General features: G+C 41.2%; 1 protein-coding gene across 5 annotated transcripts in view; it reads left to right on the top strand.

The window, feature by feature from the left end:
- Positions 1 to 17685, top strand: part of LOC128905371 (sodium channel protein type 5 subunit alpha-like) — a 222076-nt gene that overhangs the window by 60460 nt on the left and 143931 nt on the right. For all 5 annotated transcript variants that reach the window (XM_054191393.1, XM_054191392.1, XM_054191391.1 and 2 more), the window contains exon 7: positions 5861 to 6091. In XM_054191393.1, coding sequence (XP_054047368.1) covers positions 5861 to 6091 — 231 coding nt within the window. The remainder of the gene's footprint in view (positions 1 to 5860; positions 6092 to 17685) is intronic.

Genomic DNA, 17685 nt, shown 5'->3' with positions numbered 1-17685 from the left:
CACAACGGGCTTAAAAATGAAAAGATGATGAACACTAATATCTTCCATGAGATTTTTGGGTTCAGCTGCTAGAGAGAGGAGGAGGAGGTTGTTATTTTTGCTTCCTTTTTTTACATCTTACGTGAAGAAAGCTGAGGTGTATTCTCCTTTGCAAATATCTAAGCTTTTCCTCAATAAAATTGATCACGCTTTTCCATCAGGTAGTTATATTTGCACAAACATGGTTGAAGTCAGCGTGCTCGGTGAAATTGCTTACCGAAAGTAAGGGGCCAAGTCCTCCGTGGTGTAAGGCTTCTGTCCAGCAAAGCACTTAGAGGCTGGTTTTCAAAGGCATTCTGCTTCACTTGAAATCAATGAGTTTCACTATTGACTCCAGAGGGAGTCAGTAAAGCTAACAATTACTGCTTTTAAAAATCTCACCTACCTTTAATGCCTCGCTCTGAGTGCGCAGGCTGGCACAGGGACATTTAGGGGACACAGACTCACAGGACCCAAAAAGGTCTCCCAAACTCTCAGCATCCATTTCCCTGGCCTAAGGCTGTGTTTAGGATAGATCAGACCTGGCCTGGTATTTATTACCTGACTGGTTCTGACAATCCTTCAAAGGTGGAGCTTTCACGATCCTCCTGAGAAGTCTGTTCCAGCACCTCATTGCTTTTGCCGTTAGAAGGTTTGCCCTGGGAGGACAGGCTCAGATCCAGATTCAGCAAACCAAATATTAGCATATACCAGTAAGCCATGTGCTTCCTGCTCACTGGAGATCTGGGGCTCAGTTTGGTTGCCACCATGCCATGTTCTCCTGCTCCCCAGGGCCATGGATTAACTTCAGGTCCTGTCTCTGAATCCAGACCCCCATCCAGCCTCACTCTCTCTTGGTGCGTTATCAGCCCATTGTTTTTTACTCTACAGCCACTGCGTAGGACATCAAGTCAGTGCCTTGCCCTCTGTGGCAGCCCCTAACATGCTGGAGGACCTTCATGGATCTGCTCAATTTTCTCTTTTCTGCTCTAAACACACCCATTTCTTTCTCTTCTCCAATTGCCCATATTATTGAGAGAAAACAAGCTTTGTACAGTGGCTGGATATCTGTTTATCCAGACTTATTAAAAGAAAATAAGTTTTTAATTTCTTCACATATCCCTTATGTTCAGGTGCTTAGAAATAGGTAACATTTTCTCTATGGGAGCATAAAACCTTTAACTCTCAGTGGTTTTATTTATTAATTAGCATCTTGCACATTGCTGTTGCAACTGGGTTCATTCATTTTCAACCTAGACAAGGAACCATGGTCAGCAGTAGAACAACCCACTGGTCACTCATTTCTCTCCCATTACCAGTGTATCCAAGTCCCAGTGTCCCAAGTCCCAGTAGGAACCCTTCCCGTGACGATAGACGGTCTCGAATCATAGTTATCTGCATGGAAACCACCAATGTTTTTGATAACTACTAATTGAGGTAATTATGAGCCCTGAGGTACACACTCCTATGCCTCTCCATCAAAAGCCTGCAAAATGCATGCCATCATCATCATCATCATCACCAGGATTTTGTAAAGTGCCTGTATCCAGAGAAGCTCCACTGCTCTTTCTGGAACAGGCGTGTGCATCACGAATATCTCACATAAAACGACAGGATACCGGTGAAAGGTGACCTCATAGAAAATTGGGCCAAGGCACTTTGGGGCCTGATCCAGCTCCCGTTTAAGTTAGTGTGAGTCTAAAGGCTATAAATAGTGCTGTGAATGTTATCCAGTACTTTACTGATAGCCAGAACAGAGCTCAGAGCACAAGAATTAAGACTGTGTGGAGGAGACCGACCCTCGTTCACTGCTTCAATCTCAGTGAAGTCCTCCTGAAGAGGGATAAATGTCATCCTTCTGGTGCGTAAATCACTGAAGTCAAGAAGTAGCTATCCCAGAAGTGAGCAATACATGGCATATTTGTCTTTCCCTTGGAGACTGGCCTCTCCGTCACATCTCCATGCAAAGATGGCCTACAGGAGTGCTGACAACCATCCAAGTTCGCCAACGTGCTATTAAACTCTTTGCTGCCCCACGTCTCAGTGGCTAATGACAAAATGCGTTCATCAAGAGGACACTCTACTCTCCCTACACACACATGACTCGTGCAGACATGTACAAGACACGTGTGTATCCTCAGGAGAAGGAGTAGGCTAGCTGAGGACAATCATGGTGCAAGTCACTCTCTCTTTTTTTGTTTTTGCTTTTTCCCCCTCTTGTTTCCAGACTGTGCGTGAAAGTGTCTGATGTTCCGTAGGTGATTGCCAACATCTGGTATGGATGTCATACTGAATTATGCTAATAATTTCACACATCTTGTAGAAGGAATGGATGGTGTTGTGGGATCTTGCCATTTCTCATTGTTTGGTGTTGCTTGCATTTTCTATGGTTTCTGATTTGCATTTGAAAACTGATTATTTGATTAACCTCTGAATGTGGTAATTTCTACCTCCACCAACAGGAATGTTTGGGCCAAATCCTGCTTGCTTTCTGCAGATGTCAGGCTGCCCATACAGCCCTCATTCCACTGATTTTGGATCTTGTGGTGTTTTTCATGTCATGTAAGAAGGATTTGGCCCAGAATTGTGGAAAGAATTCAGTGATTCAGGAAAAGCCTGTATCGATTACTCCACAGGGAGTAATCTAGAGACCCATTGTCATTAGTGGGCGTAGATGTTGCTCAGCTTTGGATCAGATCCTCATTTTTTTCTGCATGCTGCCTGGTTTGATGTTTGACTTGCAAGAATTAAGTAAATGCCTTTAATGCCCCATAAATAGTATCTTCTATTAAGCTATATTGCAGTGCTCTCATTGGCACTATTTCAAAGGAAGATTATTTATCTAGAAGATTTAACAGTGCTCTAAATTTGAATACATCTAGCATTGCTTTTACAAAACATGGGATTGATTCAGAGAAATGCAGAGCACCTGCAAGAGGTTCTGGGTGTCCTTATTTCCCCTCAGCCCTTCCATTTACGAGGCACAGAAAGTTTAAGTGAATGGTGATTTAAACACTTTGCTTAGCAGTGAGTTGCGCCAAGCAACTTGCTGGACGCTACTTAATTTTCTGGGCAAATTTTGTTTTTCAAGGGTGAGAAAAAACAGTCAGACTAAGTATACCACTCCCCAAATGGTTTTCCTGGAAAGTTTTAACAAAGGTTCAGGAGGCAGAGTACAAGTTATTTTTAAATGGTCTTCAATTACAGCAGTTGTATTACTAAAGCATTCTCAAACTGTTCAGAAGCCTGTATGCTACTAAAACAAAAAAAAAAAAAAGAAAAATAAAGTAAAGCAGAAAGCCCTCCCATAAAGAAATTATTTGACACCTGCAAAGAATGAACTTGTAAAACTAATAGTATAGGATTACTGTTCTATTTAAAACCCCAGTAAGTAAACTGAGAAAAACATGTTTCATGAAATGAACTGGAAATTAACAACACTGGGGCCTGATTTTGAAAACAGATAGTCTTTACTGGTGATTAGGATTTTGTAGGTCTTGTTTCCCAATATTATCCCTATTCACATTAGGACTCCCATTGTCCTTGCCCATGTGAGTAAGATTAATTGAGTACTTAGATGATACAAATACCAGCCTCAAGCTTGTATTTGTATTACAAATAAATGTGCTGCAGGGATTTCTCAGAGGGTACTGCAGTAAAAGAATTTGTGGTTTGGCTTTTTTCCCTTTCTTAAGATTTGGTTTGCGTTTGGTCTTCCCAAGTTTCACCAGCTTCGCTGAAGAAACATTTGTGCATTCAAAGGACAGCCAAATATGAGTCTCATTGAAAACATTTCACAATATTAGAGAAAATAAAAAAAAAATATTCTAGTGCATTTGCAAATCATATTTCTTTTTCCCCACCTTACTACATTTTTAAGACCTGGCCGTCTTAAAGGTCTTATAGTGTTAACATTGGATAAGGGTGAAACCCCGGGAAGTTCATCAGAGTTGGGCTACAACTAAAACTACTTTCACTTCAGGTATAAAGTTCACCCAAGACTAGATTATCAGAAGAGCTATGCTTTTTATTTAGGCATCAAAATAGGTAGCCAAATCTACAGATGGACTCAAAAGTTCAAAGCTGACCTTTTTCTAGGTGCCTGAATAGAACTGACCTCATCTGTAAAATCTCTTTCTGGTGAGGAGCACAGATAGCATGAAAATCCTGCTTTTGCCTAACATTCGTACTGCAATATTTTTTACTTTATTTTTGAGTAGAGCAGGGAGCTGTCTAACCTCTCCCTCTTTACCACGCCACAAATTAGCTTTAAAGAGGCAAACAAAGAATTTAGTGGAGAAAGAGGGCCATGCACACCTGATGGGTCAGTCCCTTTTGATTAAATGGCCATTTTATAGACATGAATATCATTCAGAGGTTAGCCTAGTTGCAGTACCCTATGCAAGAGTGGAATATTTTAGGCTGCTGGATACGGGGACTGCTGGACCTGTTGGCCATTCTGGCAGCTCGTCCTCCTTTGCGAAACTATGATTTCCCCTGATTTTAACCACAGAATTTTAAGCAAGACCAAAAACTCATTTTGCCTTCTTCTGAGTCCTCAAGTATATTTTCATATTATTTTAAATTATACAGCATGAGCTCAACCTTTGTGTCTGCCAAACTCTTAGGGTGGAATTCCAGGGAACTGAAATTTAATGTGTATGATCATATTCAGTGAGCAAATCAATGTGCTTCTGAGTATTGCCCAGGAGAATTCCTCCTGTTTCCTCTCTGCATTTTTTTTTTCCATTTAACTCAATTTCTCTTACTGCTGCCATACTGGTGACACTGATTATCAGAAGCACTGATTACTACTTATTGAGTATTAATTAAATATAAATAGGAAAGAAACAACAAAATTGCTACTGTTGTGCAACTGATATTAACATCCAACTATAGCATACAAGTTTAGAAGAAGGGTCTTTTTTTGAAAAGAGTGTCTTTTGTCGTGTTCGTGTAATATTCAATCAGCTCAAATAGCGCTGATCTCTAGGATCACTTCAAAAGCGAGAAATATCTTTTGAGAAAACAGTATAATTATTTATGTCTGTGTATTTATAGAATAATAAACTGAAGCTAGTGTTACAGGGTGAAATAACACAGGAGAAGGTAATTTGTGCGACCCAAGCCTTTGGTGTTTGTAATAAGATGATTTATCTACATTGGCAGCATATTATAAAAAGATTAACTTTGCCCAGGTATTGTTGGAGCCTCAGGTTGTTTTACTCAAATAGTTTCCACCATGTTTATTTGATTGCCCGTATTATTTGTCTTATTTCTAATCCCAAATTCTTATTGTCTTAAGCAAATGAATTGAAGACAGAGGAATTATCCATATGAGGACAGCGAGCTGGATTTGGCACCAAAATATGTAAAATAGTCAGGGAATAAATAACATTTCTGTACCTCTTCATCTGTTTATGTGGGGGATAAAGTTATCAGAATCACCTGAGAGATTTAAAGCTAATTCACATTCTCAAAATTCAATGGGATTTAGGCTTTACAGCCTTTACTGCAGCTCCATGAAAACATAAAAGACACTCCGAATTTTCTTTATCCATGAATATTTTTGTATCTTACTGTTCCTCCATCCAGTTCTTTCCCTTCTTTTTTAAATCAGTGTTTGTGTAATAGTAATACCGATACTTTTGTCCAGATGAAAGTAGGCCAAACTAAACGTTCATAGTGATGACTTGTGTCTTGTTTCTACCGTCCAGTTAGAAACATGTAGTAGAAACCCTTCCAATTTTCCCTTCCATGGAGATTTTAATCATGAAAAGTAGCTGTCTCCAGACATCATTCAGCCTCTCAGTCTATAAACTCTTGGCTTTTATCTCCCTAGGACTGAAGACCATTGTAGGGGCACTTATCCAGTCTGTTAAGAAACTTGCTGATGTGATGATCCTGACCGTTTTCTGCTTGAGTGTCTTTGCCCTCATAGGCCTCCAGCTCTTCATGGGCAATTTGCGACACAAGTGTGTCAGGGACTACACCAAGTTTAACTCCACCAATGGCACGTTGTATTTGGATGGTAGGATGTGGAACACCTCAGAGGAATTTCTTAATGATCCAGGTAAGCTCTTCTTTACCCTGTTTGGTTTTTTGTTGGGTGATGGGTTTTTTTCATTATATTGACCAAAATCTATATGTGAATCAGCAAATGCAGCATTATGTGACTCTTCATGACATTGATGTGATTTCAAAGATCTAGGTAGCTTTTTCTGATCTCTGTGGTACCTTCACAGTTCATGCTGAAAGTATTTCTGGTGCTTTCTTATGATACAGACTAAGGTCTTTGTTGCATCATTGATGGTTTTCACAGTTTTAGGGTGTCTCATGATATTTTCTTTAAGCTCCCTTTCCTGGAATTAGGCACTCACATGAAAATTTCAACTCTGTGTGTGGGTCTGGTTTACACAGTTTCATTAAGACAATTTATAGCTCTTGTGTTTTCTAGCAAAACTTCAAAATTTGAATTAAGGGTCTTAAAAAATCAAAAGGTGAAGCAGAGCAATTCAGTATTTATTAATCTAAAAAATCCCAATGGCATTTTTTAAAGGAAATTTATGTTATTAGGGCCCTAATTCATTATCTGGGTTGGGCCATCCTGCAGTATCTGGTGCTCTGATGTTTATTATCAAAAGGCTTGTTTTCTAGGCCAAAGCAATTTTTAATACTCTACAGCCTGCTATACTTTGAATTACAATGAAATAGGTTCACTGAACTCATTTATTAACACTTTTTTAAAAATAAGCATTTAATGTAAAATAAACTTCAGAATGTAAACAAGTGGTCCGGCTGTTGCTGCTGCAAAGCCCTCTGAGTCACCAGAGGACCTACACACCAATTCCGATGGACATGGACTCACGTCTAAAACAATTCAACGATGCTCTTGAGGGAAGGAAGCAGCCAGACTGGTGTGCGTTGGTAGGAACTTACGGCCAGTGACCTTTGGTATTTTATTTATTTTGAGGAAAAGAATGAACCCCATAGCCAACTCATTAACTAGAAATTTGTCCCGGAGGAAGTGACATGGTGTCACGGGGTACCTCTGCTCTGAATGTGTGGACCAGCCGTCCTATATTTCCAGTCATCTGCACTATAAAAACACCGCGTCTGACTCATGGGGGTTGCCTGGCTTGTCCCAGGGCTTTGTAGAATGCCCGGTATAAAGTTGCCCCCAACTCCTGCTGTATTCTCAGCATTGTACACCTCTTCGGAGAGGCTACATGGTCCAGGGATTGAGCCAAGGGCAGTCCTACCACTGGTGACTTCTAGCCTTTATGATCAATTCTTCTCCCTGCAGGCCGAGCAGCCCCACAAGCAGTGGTCTTATAAAGGTTTCATTCAAGGAATAAAAGTCTCAACATTGGTGTCTTTAGTGCATGATGTGGTTGATGCAGCATTAAGGAAGCTCTGGCTGAATGAGGGTTGTCTTTGGGACTGACCCTGACCATCAGGTTATGTGTCCTCTCAATGTCCCTGTATCAGAGCTTCTTGTCAGCTGAAAGGGGAAAGAGGTCTGTGCCAGAACTTAAAAAACACTGGACCTATGCTGGCTGGTGATGAGCCTGCTGACACGGTTTCCCACCCATACTCACTGTGCTTCCAGCTTGGAGATGAGTGCTCACGGTAAACTAGTAAAGATATTTGTGCACCTGTGGTGGATTAAGGCACTTCATGGCTCCTCCACCCACAGATAACTGACAGCCGTGTGAGGTGCTGCTCTCCCTCTCTCATAGAGGCCTCGAGAGATAAAATAGCTGGAACTATAAAGCCCTGCAATAAAGGTGAAGGGATGAAATGGAGCTGTGAAGGTAACCTGGCTCTCTGGAAATGGAAGTAGGGTAAATGTGCTACTGGATAGTCTCCATAAAAATATAGTCAATGTCAGGGCCAGCTGCAGCATTGCTTTAAATGGGAGGAACTGTACAGCTGCTCCAGCATACTGTGAGCGAGTTTATTTGTGTGGTCCTGATATGGGGAGGAAGGGAGACGCTCCCATAAATCCATTTAATAAATCCAGCAATGGTTAATATGGTCATGAAAATATACTTGTTATCACTAAAGGAGATTTACCTATTACAAGGATAATCAACTTGGTGAGATAATGGATTAAAGTGCATTAAATTTTAACCATGTGATATTAATAGTAAGTAATAATAATATCAATGAATGTTTTCATAGTGTCTGAAAATAAAGACACGGTGCGTTATGGCAAGGAGCCATCAGTTATGGTGGATGGATAAAAATTATTTAAATAGTTGAAGTGTTGAGTCAGTGCAGCAGGCCAACTGAAGAACTAGAAGAAAAGTATATTTATAGGAAAAATGTACTGGCATCTGAATAAGAATAATGAAGTGTTCCTCGAAATGCTGGAGAAGGTGGCTTAGCTGTTAGGCTAGGGAGAACAATATTAAGTAGGATTTTCATTTAATGTTGACTACTGCGCTAAAGCAATTCAGAAATGGAAGGACTGGCTCGTTTTGTAACTAGAGGGGATAGTGCTTTGTATTTCATTTTGCATAAGTATTACGGTGAAATGAAGTGACTGTTTAACAGAGTAGTACTGACCACAATTTAATAACAGTCCGAATTTCAAGTACTGCTGGGAATCAAGCAATACACACAGTTAGATTAAAGTGTAGGCAGACCAAATTAGATAAAAAGAGGAATATATTAAGAAACAAAGTAGTGTCAGTGTTTATTCTGAAGAAGAACTAGAGAAGAAAATTGGCCAACATGTTGAGATTATAGAGTTCACTCGAAGGGAGCACAGACAATTACAAAAGCTCTTTGGAGACTTCAAAGCCAACGTGGCTGAGTCACTTGGTTTGGAGCAGGGTTACTAATCTGAAAAACAGAAACCTGAAGTACTGTCAGAGATTCATAACAATACTTGAAAAAGAAAAATGGATGTAAAGAAACAAAGGAGTGAAAAACTCTCAAAAGCAAAGTTGGAAAAATTAATCGTTAATTCTGTTCATCAAAGCACCAAAATACAGACTCAAAATGGGGGGACGTGCCAGTTCTGCACAAAGTTTGCTTTGGATTCTTTGAGAGAGTTTTTAATGTTTTAAAGGACAGCAGGGAGTCTCTGAAATGGTATCAGCCTCTTCTTGTGCCTTTGAAACTTTTTTGCATGAATGGAAAAACAAAAACGACTGAAACCCCTTAAAAGGGTAATACAGTGAAGAATTGCCTGGTGCTGCAGAGGAAATAGCTGAGAGACTTAGTCATGATGTGCAAAGACAGATAAGAACTGGGTTTTCAGTCTTTCCAGCCCTTTTTAGCTTGAGATAACTGTGTGCCACAGGCACTTGGTACAGGACACGTTTTGGTTTTGTGAAAGGCCTGGGATAGCTTCAGCTCTGCTTTTTTATTCAAAACTGACTTGGTATCCAGACTAAATTGTATCCTCTTTCCTTAGCCCTTTTCAGCCCTCAGGCAGGATTTTTTTTCTCATCTGTCTAATCAGTCCTCTTGTTTTGAATTTATACATGGGGGAAAAAAAAGTCCGTTTATAAACTTTGTTTGCATCATCACTGGCTTAACCACAGTTACGTGGTAACCCTTGATTTTTCGTTGGTCCTTGAGGAAATAACCACCGTGCCCCCATGGTTCAGGAGCTCCTTCCCTGAGCTACACACTCGAGACCCACACGAACTCTCCTGCTCTACCACCATGGTCACCACGACTGTCTTGGCTGATGGTGCAGGTGCTGCCCGGCCCCTCTGCTACCCCTGTTCCTGCCTCCACCACCAATAAAGGCAGTATACCGGCACTAGTAGTCGTGATGGCAGGAACTGTGGTGGCAGAAGATAAATCTTTTTTTCCTAAATCTGAAAAAAAAACACCAAAAAAAGGTCCATTTCTGTGCACGATAGACCCACAAGCAGTCAGCCCCCACCACCTCCCCTTTCAGGCCTTTGGCTGATATTTAATCTTTCTTGCATGAACTTGTCAATCCTACATTGCTAATGTTGATGAGAATTGTTGGGTTGTCTCCTCCTGTTGTGCATCTGCCATGAGAGCATCATATAAACTAAACCGCATAAGCAATATCCCTATCTACCCACCCAACACTTTGCTTGTTCTTTCCATTGTTTCTTTGTGGCTCCTGCAGCTGAAGGAAATGCCGGGTAACTTGGGAAGAGCCCTTAAGTATGGGGATTCTGTGGGAAAATTCAAACTGAGAGATCTCTTTCATTTAGCTTCACTAATCACTAAGTCCTAGCATACAAAAGTGACATTGAATATTCCTGATCAGACTGTCAAGAAGAGGGCTTTCTTGGCATTGCCATTAAAAGCTTAATTCTGTGAAAGAAACTTCATCTAAGCTACTGCAGGCGCCTCTGGTTTCTCAGCTTAGTTAGTGGGCACAGCAGTCATGGTAAGGTGAGATACCTGCTTAGTCTCTCCTCAACTCACAGCGGAGATGCAGGTCTAAAATCTGCCTTTTGGTGGGCTCGTCTATCTCGAGATGAACAGGAGGATTTTTGCTATTCTTTCCACCAATTTAAATTACTCTAGGTCTTCACAATTTCCACACCAACCTCTAAGAAGGCGGCATATTGGAAAAGTTATTCCAGATTTTGCCTCCAACGAGCAGTGCTTACCACTGCAAACTTAGGAAGGGGGAAAAGGAAGATCAGGGCAGAAGCTGCTCATCAGGTCACCCAGACTCCTCCTTAGGACTGTATGAATGGAGTCTGGGATGGGGGACAGTTGAGCATTAGATAGAATCAGGCTAAAAAATTCTTGATTTCAAGTGTCAATGGTAAAGTTAAAATGGAGGCACAGCTCATTGATCTAGGAAAACAATGACTGCTGGTAAGTAATTATTTTCCTACCTGCAATTCTAGATTTGGTAAGGGACTGCAATCGATAAGCCCAAGGAGGAGTATTTTTAGACATTAATAATAACAAACCTGGGAATGTGAAGCTGTAGATGCAGCAGTGCTCATATATAAAAATGAAATCATGAAAAAAAAAAAGAAAATAGTGATAGTTTACGTCCATGGCATTATGAAAATTATGTGATCAATATATCAATATCAAAGTTATTGAGCTGTCAGTTATCTTTAGGAGAGGTGGTAGTTTAGAAATACCAGCTGTTTGAAACACTGCAAGCTTAATTGCAATACTTGTAAAGATTTCTAGGAAAGCAGCTGCAAATAGCATGCTTGAAAGCCTGTCTTAGGTTGTGGTGTTTAAATTAAAGATGTGTTTGATGAAGTCAAGTTTTACGAATGTGTGAGTTAGAGTGGATTGAAAGGTATATGATGTCAGATATGTCACTGGCTTAGAGAGAGAAGACGTACCAATGGACTGAGTGTAGTTGATTCACATGGCTGGTGGTTGTAGAATCTTTAATGTCATTTATGTATTCCATTACTAAAATGGATTATTGACTAGTCATAAGTACTAAGTAGAAATCTGAGTTTAAATAATGTGTTCTTTTGTAGAGCAGGGCTCAATGTAAGTGCTGAATGCATAAGAAAAAGCATGTAAAAATATAGTAAAATTATTATAAAATCACTTTTGAAATTATAGTCTCAAACCCCAGTATTTTCTTTTTCTTTAAATACTCTACTTAGGACGCTCTGAAAGGGTCTTGTTTTCAAAGTGTTCTATATATGTTTTCTCTCAAAAACAGTATCTTGTAAGGTAAAATAAAACCCTGTAATTTCCTTTAGATAATCCTGTCCAAGCTATTGAAATAAAAAGTAAAAAAAAAAATAATAAAAGAATGTTTAAGCTCTGTCAACCTCTAACTGGCAGGAATAACTGCTATTTTTATAGCTTAAAAGAGGACTTTTCAGGGTTGTTATTTTTTAATTCCAGACTAGTTTCTCGCATTCATTTCATTGCAGTGATTCTTCTATTCTTCTGAAGTCAAACTGTGTAGTTACCAAAGGTCTGGGGGAAAAAAAGCTTTAATTAAAAAAAAAAAATGCAGATACTTATAAACGTAATATCTGTTTTGTCATCTCCAATTAGACCTGGAAGACTTATGGTTGCTTCAGGTTCTATATTTAGAAAGATGTATAAAATACATTAAATTTAGGTCCTTATTTTAGGTACCTAGTCTTTGCAGCTCCCAGTTACACCCGACAAAGTGATAGGAGTGATTTCGAGAAGGAACTTTCTGAGGTGGCTTCTGGAGGAGCCTGTTTCATTTTCCATCCCTAAATCAGCCTAGGGAGATGCTCCAACTAAACCAGCCATGTAAGACATTGAGGGACGAGAACACTCTGCGTAGATGACGTTGGGTTGCAGAGCAACTTGCTGGATGTTGATGTGATACCCACCCAAACCATGGTCTTCTTGGGTACTTGAGAAGGGATCACAGGCTTGTGGGAAGCAACTAGTCTTGCGCCTGGTGTGAATGAAATCCAAGCCAGTCTGGCTGCTCGGAGCTGATAAATCAGGAGCGGTTCCAGACCAATGAGAAATAATTCTAGAGCCTTTCCACATCCTTCTTTTTGATGTCCTAGGTATAATGTGCCGTTGAAATAAACAGGCGTGGATGTTGAGGTATATATCTATGAAGGTATAGAAATATATGCGTGTATAGAGAAGCGTGTGTGCGTACATATATATCTTCTCTCAGCTCTGCACCTGATTGTTAGCTCCACCTGATGAATTGCTTAATTTTTGCTTTCAGAACCACTGAAATGGAACTGTATGAACAGATATTCTGAAACTGTATGAGAACTGTATAGAAAATAATGATGTCCACGTCAGATAATAAATGTAGCAAGTTTGGGGAGAGATGAAGTGTTTGAGGTGTTGTCTGAGGTGGTAATAGAAGACAGTGAGTGTTTGATGAGTAATTACGGAGGTGGGAGGAACAAGGGAAGCAATAAATCAGGTTGAGACTGGAATAGGTGTTTTATTATGTATGATTGTATGTGAACCAATGATTAAGACAAAGAACCTCTCTGGGCTTTCAGACTGTACTTGTCAGCGTGGAATCTATTCACGTTACTCCTCCGTTAACTGTAAATATTGTGGCTTTGTGCAGGTGCTGTGGATCTTTTGACAAACAGCTTCATAAATGCTCAAACCTTAATGCTCTGAAGTGTTATTAACATGGGTATTGTACCTGTGCACTTTAATGTTTTAAGCTAAATAGAAAAAGAAAGGCCCAGCAGAAGGAATGCAAGGATCAGAAAAACATAGGAATTGGTGCTGTATCAAATACAGTCCCTTCCCAGCCATTCAATAGGATTTTTTTTGGCCTTGTGGTGAAAAAGTTCTTACCTTGGAACAGCTTGTAAAACAGGAGAATTTGTGCCCTGGGTACTTTTCTTTTGGCCTCATCACTGCATTGCTGCTCACAGAAAGGAGAGATCTACCAGAGGACAGATCTGCCACAGAAGATTCAGACTGGAAATTTTCAGAGTTTTTCTCCAGTTTCAAGTTGTTCATAAACTACCAAACTACTCTACCACTTGACTTGCACAGTGATGTGCATTCGAAAGGACCTCGTCTGTGCCCTTTAGAGCCTGTCCATGGACTTCTGCTCGCTCTGGGTTCAGCAATAATGTGCCTTGCAAAGGCAAGAGGTAGCTTTTGCTTTTAACTCTGAACAGTCAGCCCAGGTGCACCGTGAGCCCATCGGCAGAGAATGGGTTGCATTGCTGCTTTCCCTTATTGCACTGGTTTTAAGGAATAAGCGACGAAGTATTTTCTCCTGATACTTTTCATCAATGCTGAATTCACCCAAGTGAGATGGAGACGCAATATAGGATTTGCCTCAATCAAGGCTCAATCTGGCTTTGGTGTACCTACAGCAACATCTGTCTGTGGTGCAGAGCAGCCCTACGTATTCCAGAAGAAATTAATACAGCCTGAAGTATAGATATTTTTCTAAATTTTTATTAACTGCTATAACTCTGGGTATCCTTATCTACATAAGCAACAAATCTCTCTTTGACCACAGGGGCAGCCTGCAGCAGTAGCTTCAGAAGTTGAAATGGCAAGTGTAGTGAAAATATTTCCTTTATCTTTAGTTTTGAATTTATTTTTTTTTTTGTCTTTTACCCCTCCATTTTCTTAGGGCAAAAAACATCATTATCATGTTCTGTGACTGGGAGCACACAAAGCTCCCTGTTCTCATTTTCCAGAATGCGTGCTATTTTTTATTGAGATAGTCACCTTTTTTCTAAGATAAAAGATCTCCATTTTTCAATTGCTCTTATTAAACTTTTCCCAGTCATTCTCATTACCAGCTTCTCAATACCCTCCAGTCCAGCAGTTACCTTATTGAAAGTAATGCTGTGGTCTGTCTTCTGGATCATAGAATCATTTAGGTTGGAAAAGACTTAAAGATCATTGAATCCAGCTGTTAACCTAACACTGCCAAGTCCACCTCTAAACCATGTCCCTCAGCAGCACGTCTACCCATCTTTTAAATACCTCCAGAGGTGGTGATTTCACCACTTCCCTGGGCATCCTTTTCCAATGCTTGATAACCCTTTCTGTGAAGAATTTTTTTCCTAATATCCAATCTAAACCTCCCCTGGTGCAACCTGAGCCTGTTTTCTCTTGTCCTATCATTTGTCACTTGGGAGAAGAGATGGACCCCCCCTAGCTACCCCCTCATTTCAGGTAGTTGTAGAGAGTGATAAGGTCTCCCCTCAGCCTCCTGTTCTCCAGGCTGAACACCCCCAGCTCCCTCAGCCGCTCCTCATCAGACTTGTTCTCCAGACCCCTCAATTAGCTTCGCTGCCCTTCTCTGGACACGCTCCAGCACCTCAATGTCTTTCTTGTGGTGAGGGGCCCAAAACTGGACACAGTACTCGAGGTGGGGCCTCACCAGTGCCGAGTACAGGGGGATGATCACTTCCCTAGTCCTGCTGACCACACTGCTCCTGATACAGGCCAGGATGCTGTTGGCCTTCTTGGCCATCTGGGCACACTGATGGCTCATGTTCAGCTGGCTGTTGCCCAACGGCTCCAGGTCCTTTTCCTCCAGGCAGCTCTCCAGCCACTCTTCCCCAAGCCTCTAGCATTCATGGGATTGTTGTGACCCAAGTACACTTGGCCTTGTTGAACCTCATACCACTGGCCTCGGCCCATCAATCCAGCCTGTCCAGATCCCTCTGTAGAGCCTTCCCACCCTCAAGCAGATCAACATTCTGGCCCAACTTGGTGTCATCTGCGAACTTACTGAGGGTGCACTCGATCCTGTCATCCAGGTCATTGATAAAGATATTAAACAGAACTGTATGAGACAAGCCACTGGTTTATAGGTTGTTTCCTGAAGAGTACTCCATCCTGTTCCTCCTGCATCTCAATACGACACTTTTCTTTGATCAGAGCTTCATATTACATAAAAGTGTTGGGTAAGGATCCCTAAAAAAATCCATATCTCCAACCTGAACAGATACAGGGATTTTAAAACTTGACAAGGTTATGGATGGGTGAGATTTTCTCCTTCTTTGCTTTACTTCACATTCTGACAACATAATATCTCACTTTGCATTTCTCATTTTTTTTTCCAGTGGAATAGGCCTATCGAGTGTTCCTCATTCAGTTCTGGCCTTGAACTTGATTTACCTGGAAAATACTGTTTATAGTAGATTTTGTCACCTCTCTGATCACCCTCTCTTTCTCTTGTACTTATAAATATAATAAAGTGGTGCAGATACAGCCCTTCGTTAGCCTGCAAAGATACTGATCCTTGACTTTTCATCTTAAGCTTTGTCTTCTGTCTCTTGGACAGTTTTTGATCCAATTCATTTGTTTTCTTTATCACAGTACAAGCAGGAATATTCTATTTTTCTGGCATCTGTCTGTAATCACAAATGCACTTGACCCTTGTAGCAGCTTTTGATTTTAATTCTTTTGTGTGAAACATACAAAAAAACTCCACAAAACACAAAACCTCTACAAAACTTCCAGCGTGCATGCTTCAGCATTTTGCTGCCTATTTATGTGAAGCGTAAGTCTAAGCAAGTGGTACTAAATATGCTTTTAGCTACGTGCTATGCAGCCTACAGCCCTAAGAGCGTGGGTCTGCGTGACTGGTCAGGCACAGAGACATGGAAGGAGGTTATCTGAAGATGTTTAAAAGCCAGCATGCGTATTTACTGCCATTCATTGTCTCCTGTCTCATCTTCCTCGGGGATGCTCACGGACTTGGCATGGTCCCCAAGCCAATTTGACGGCATCTAAATTTTCCGCTCCCCTATGGTCCGCAGCTCCTAATGCTCCTGATGCGTTTTTCCTTCGCTTGAACCATACAGGCAGCATGAACGAAGTGCTGTGGATCTTTGTGCCTTTCAGAGCTTCTTCCTAGTCCACAGGAGCCATCTAGCAGAGGGCTTGATTGGTATTTTTAGTGGCTTTTTCTCAAAAAGGGAAAAAGCTGTATTATCGAAATTGGACACGTTCTTTTCCGTGCTGTGGTGACTGCTGAGCCCTGGCTGGGAAATTGCTTCTTTGGCTTGTGTCAAGCCTGGGGAGAAGCACTGATAGGAGCCTACCGGAGACACCCGAGCTCAAGGAGACCACTTTCCTCCCAGCATCTTGTTGTGTGTTTTCTATGACCTCCTCCCAGCCCTTCCATGCCTCCTCCAGGATCGCTCATGCTCAGAATCCCAGGCTGTAGTTACCATAAAGTCACATATTAGCCAATGCTGTATATAAGAGTCTCAAAAAAAAAAAAGTTGTCCCCTTGATCTCTGCCCCCTCTTTCCACTCAACCATCCTCACAGTTAACTCCTCCTGTTCCTTTTTTAACTGAAGTTTTGAAAATGTCCTTCCAGACAGTTACGGGGTAAGGTGGCAGTAGAGCTGGGCCAGAAGTGAGTGTCCAGGGGAAGAGGGAGGGAAGGGTGGGAAGCAAGAAGGGAGAGGAGAGAACCCGAGAGCCTGCAAACCCAGCAGAAGGGCTGGCAGCAGCAAATGCCAGGGGACAGCAGAGGAGAGCCAGATCCCCTGTCATGGGGTGAGCAACAGGAGAGTAACTATTATAATTATTTGCAACCCGTTTTAGCAGGGAAGAACTAACTGGCAGTGCCATTTATTCACAAGCATTCTTCCCTAATAATACCCTTAACACAGCCTGTTCCATCGCTTTTGTGAGGCATGTTTTTCATCTTCAAACTCAATTTCATTTATTAGAGACTTCACTGTACGCGACATGGTGTGCACACAGCAAGTGCAGCAAGGATTCATTTTAATTATTATGTATTACCAGGAGGTACGGTGTGTTTGTGCCGGTGGGCGAAAGGGCGAGGAGGGGGTGTTATCTGTTTTGCTTGTGTCACGTATCACAACTGTAAGGTGATGGGTCTTCCTGACTTGCATTTTGAATTTGGAATCGGGACATTTGGTGGCTGTTAGTGCTCTGTGCCAGCCGTGGCTCAGGGAGAAAGTCTCCAAGCAGCGAGCACCCGTGTGACTGCAATAAATAGTCTGAGATAACAGACACCTCTCCGAAGTTTTGTTAGAAAGTCAGCCAGAGGACTCTGCTCTGGGCAGTGACTAATGATATTTGAATGCTGCTCTTTATTCAAGAGTGATAATATATAGTGTTTTTTTTCAAATTGAAATGAATTTGTTGTAAGACAAGTTAAAATGTAATTCCAGTTGCATCTTCGAAGGGGGAAGAGAAGCTGGACTCAGAAACTGTGTTTTCTAAGCTGACTC

Source organism: Rissa tridactyla, chromosome 2 (assembly GCF_028500815.1).
Source record: "Rissa tridactyla isolate bRisTri1 chromosome 2, bRisTri1.patW.cur.20221130, whole genome shotgun sequence".
Classification (NCBI taxonomy): Eukaryota; Metazoa; Chordata; class Aves; order Charadriiformes; family Laridae; genus Rissa; species Rissa tridactyla.
The sequence above is the reverse complement of the archived record's forward strand: the minus strand, read 5'-3'. Positions and strand labels throughout refer to the sequence as shown.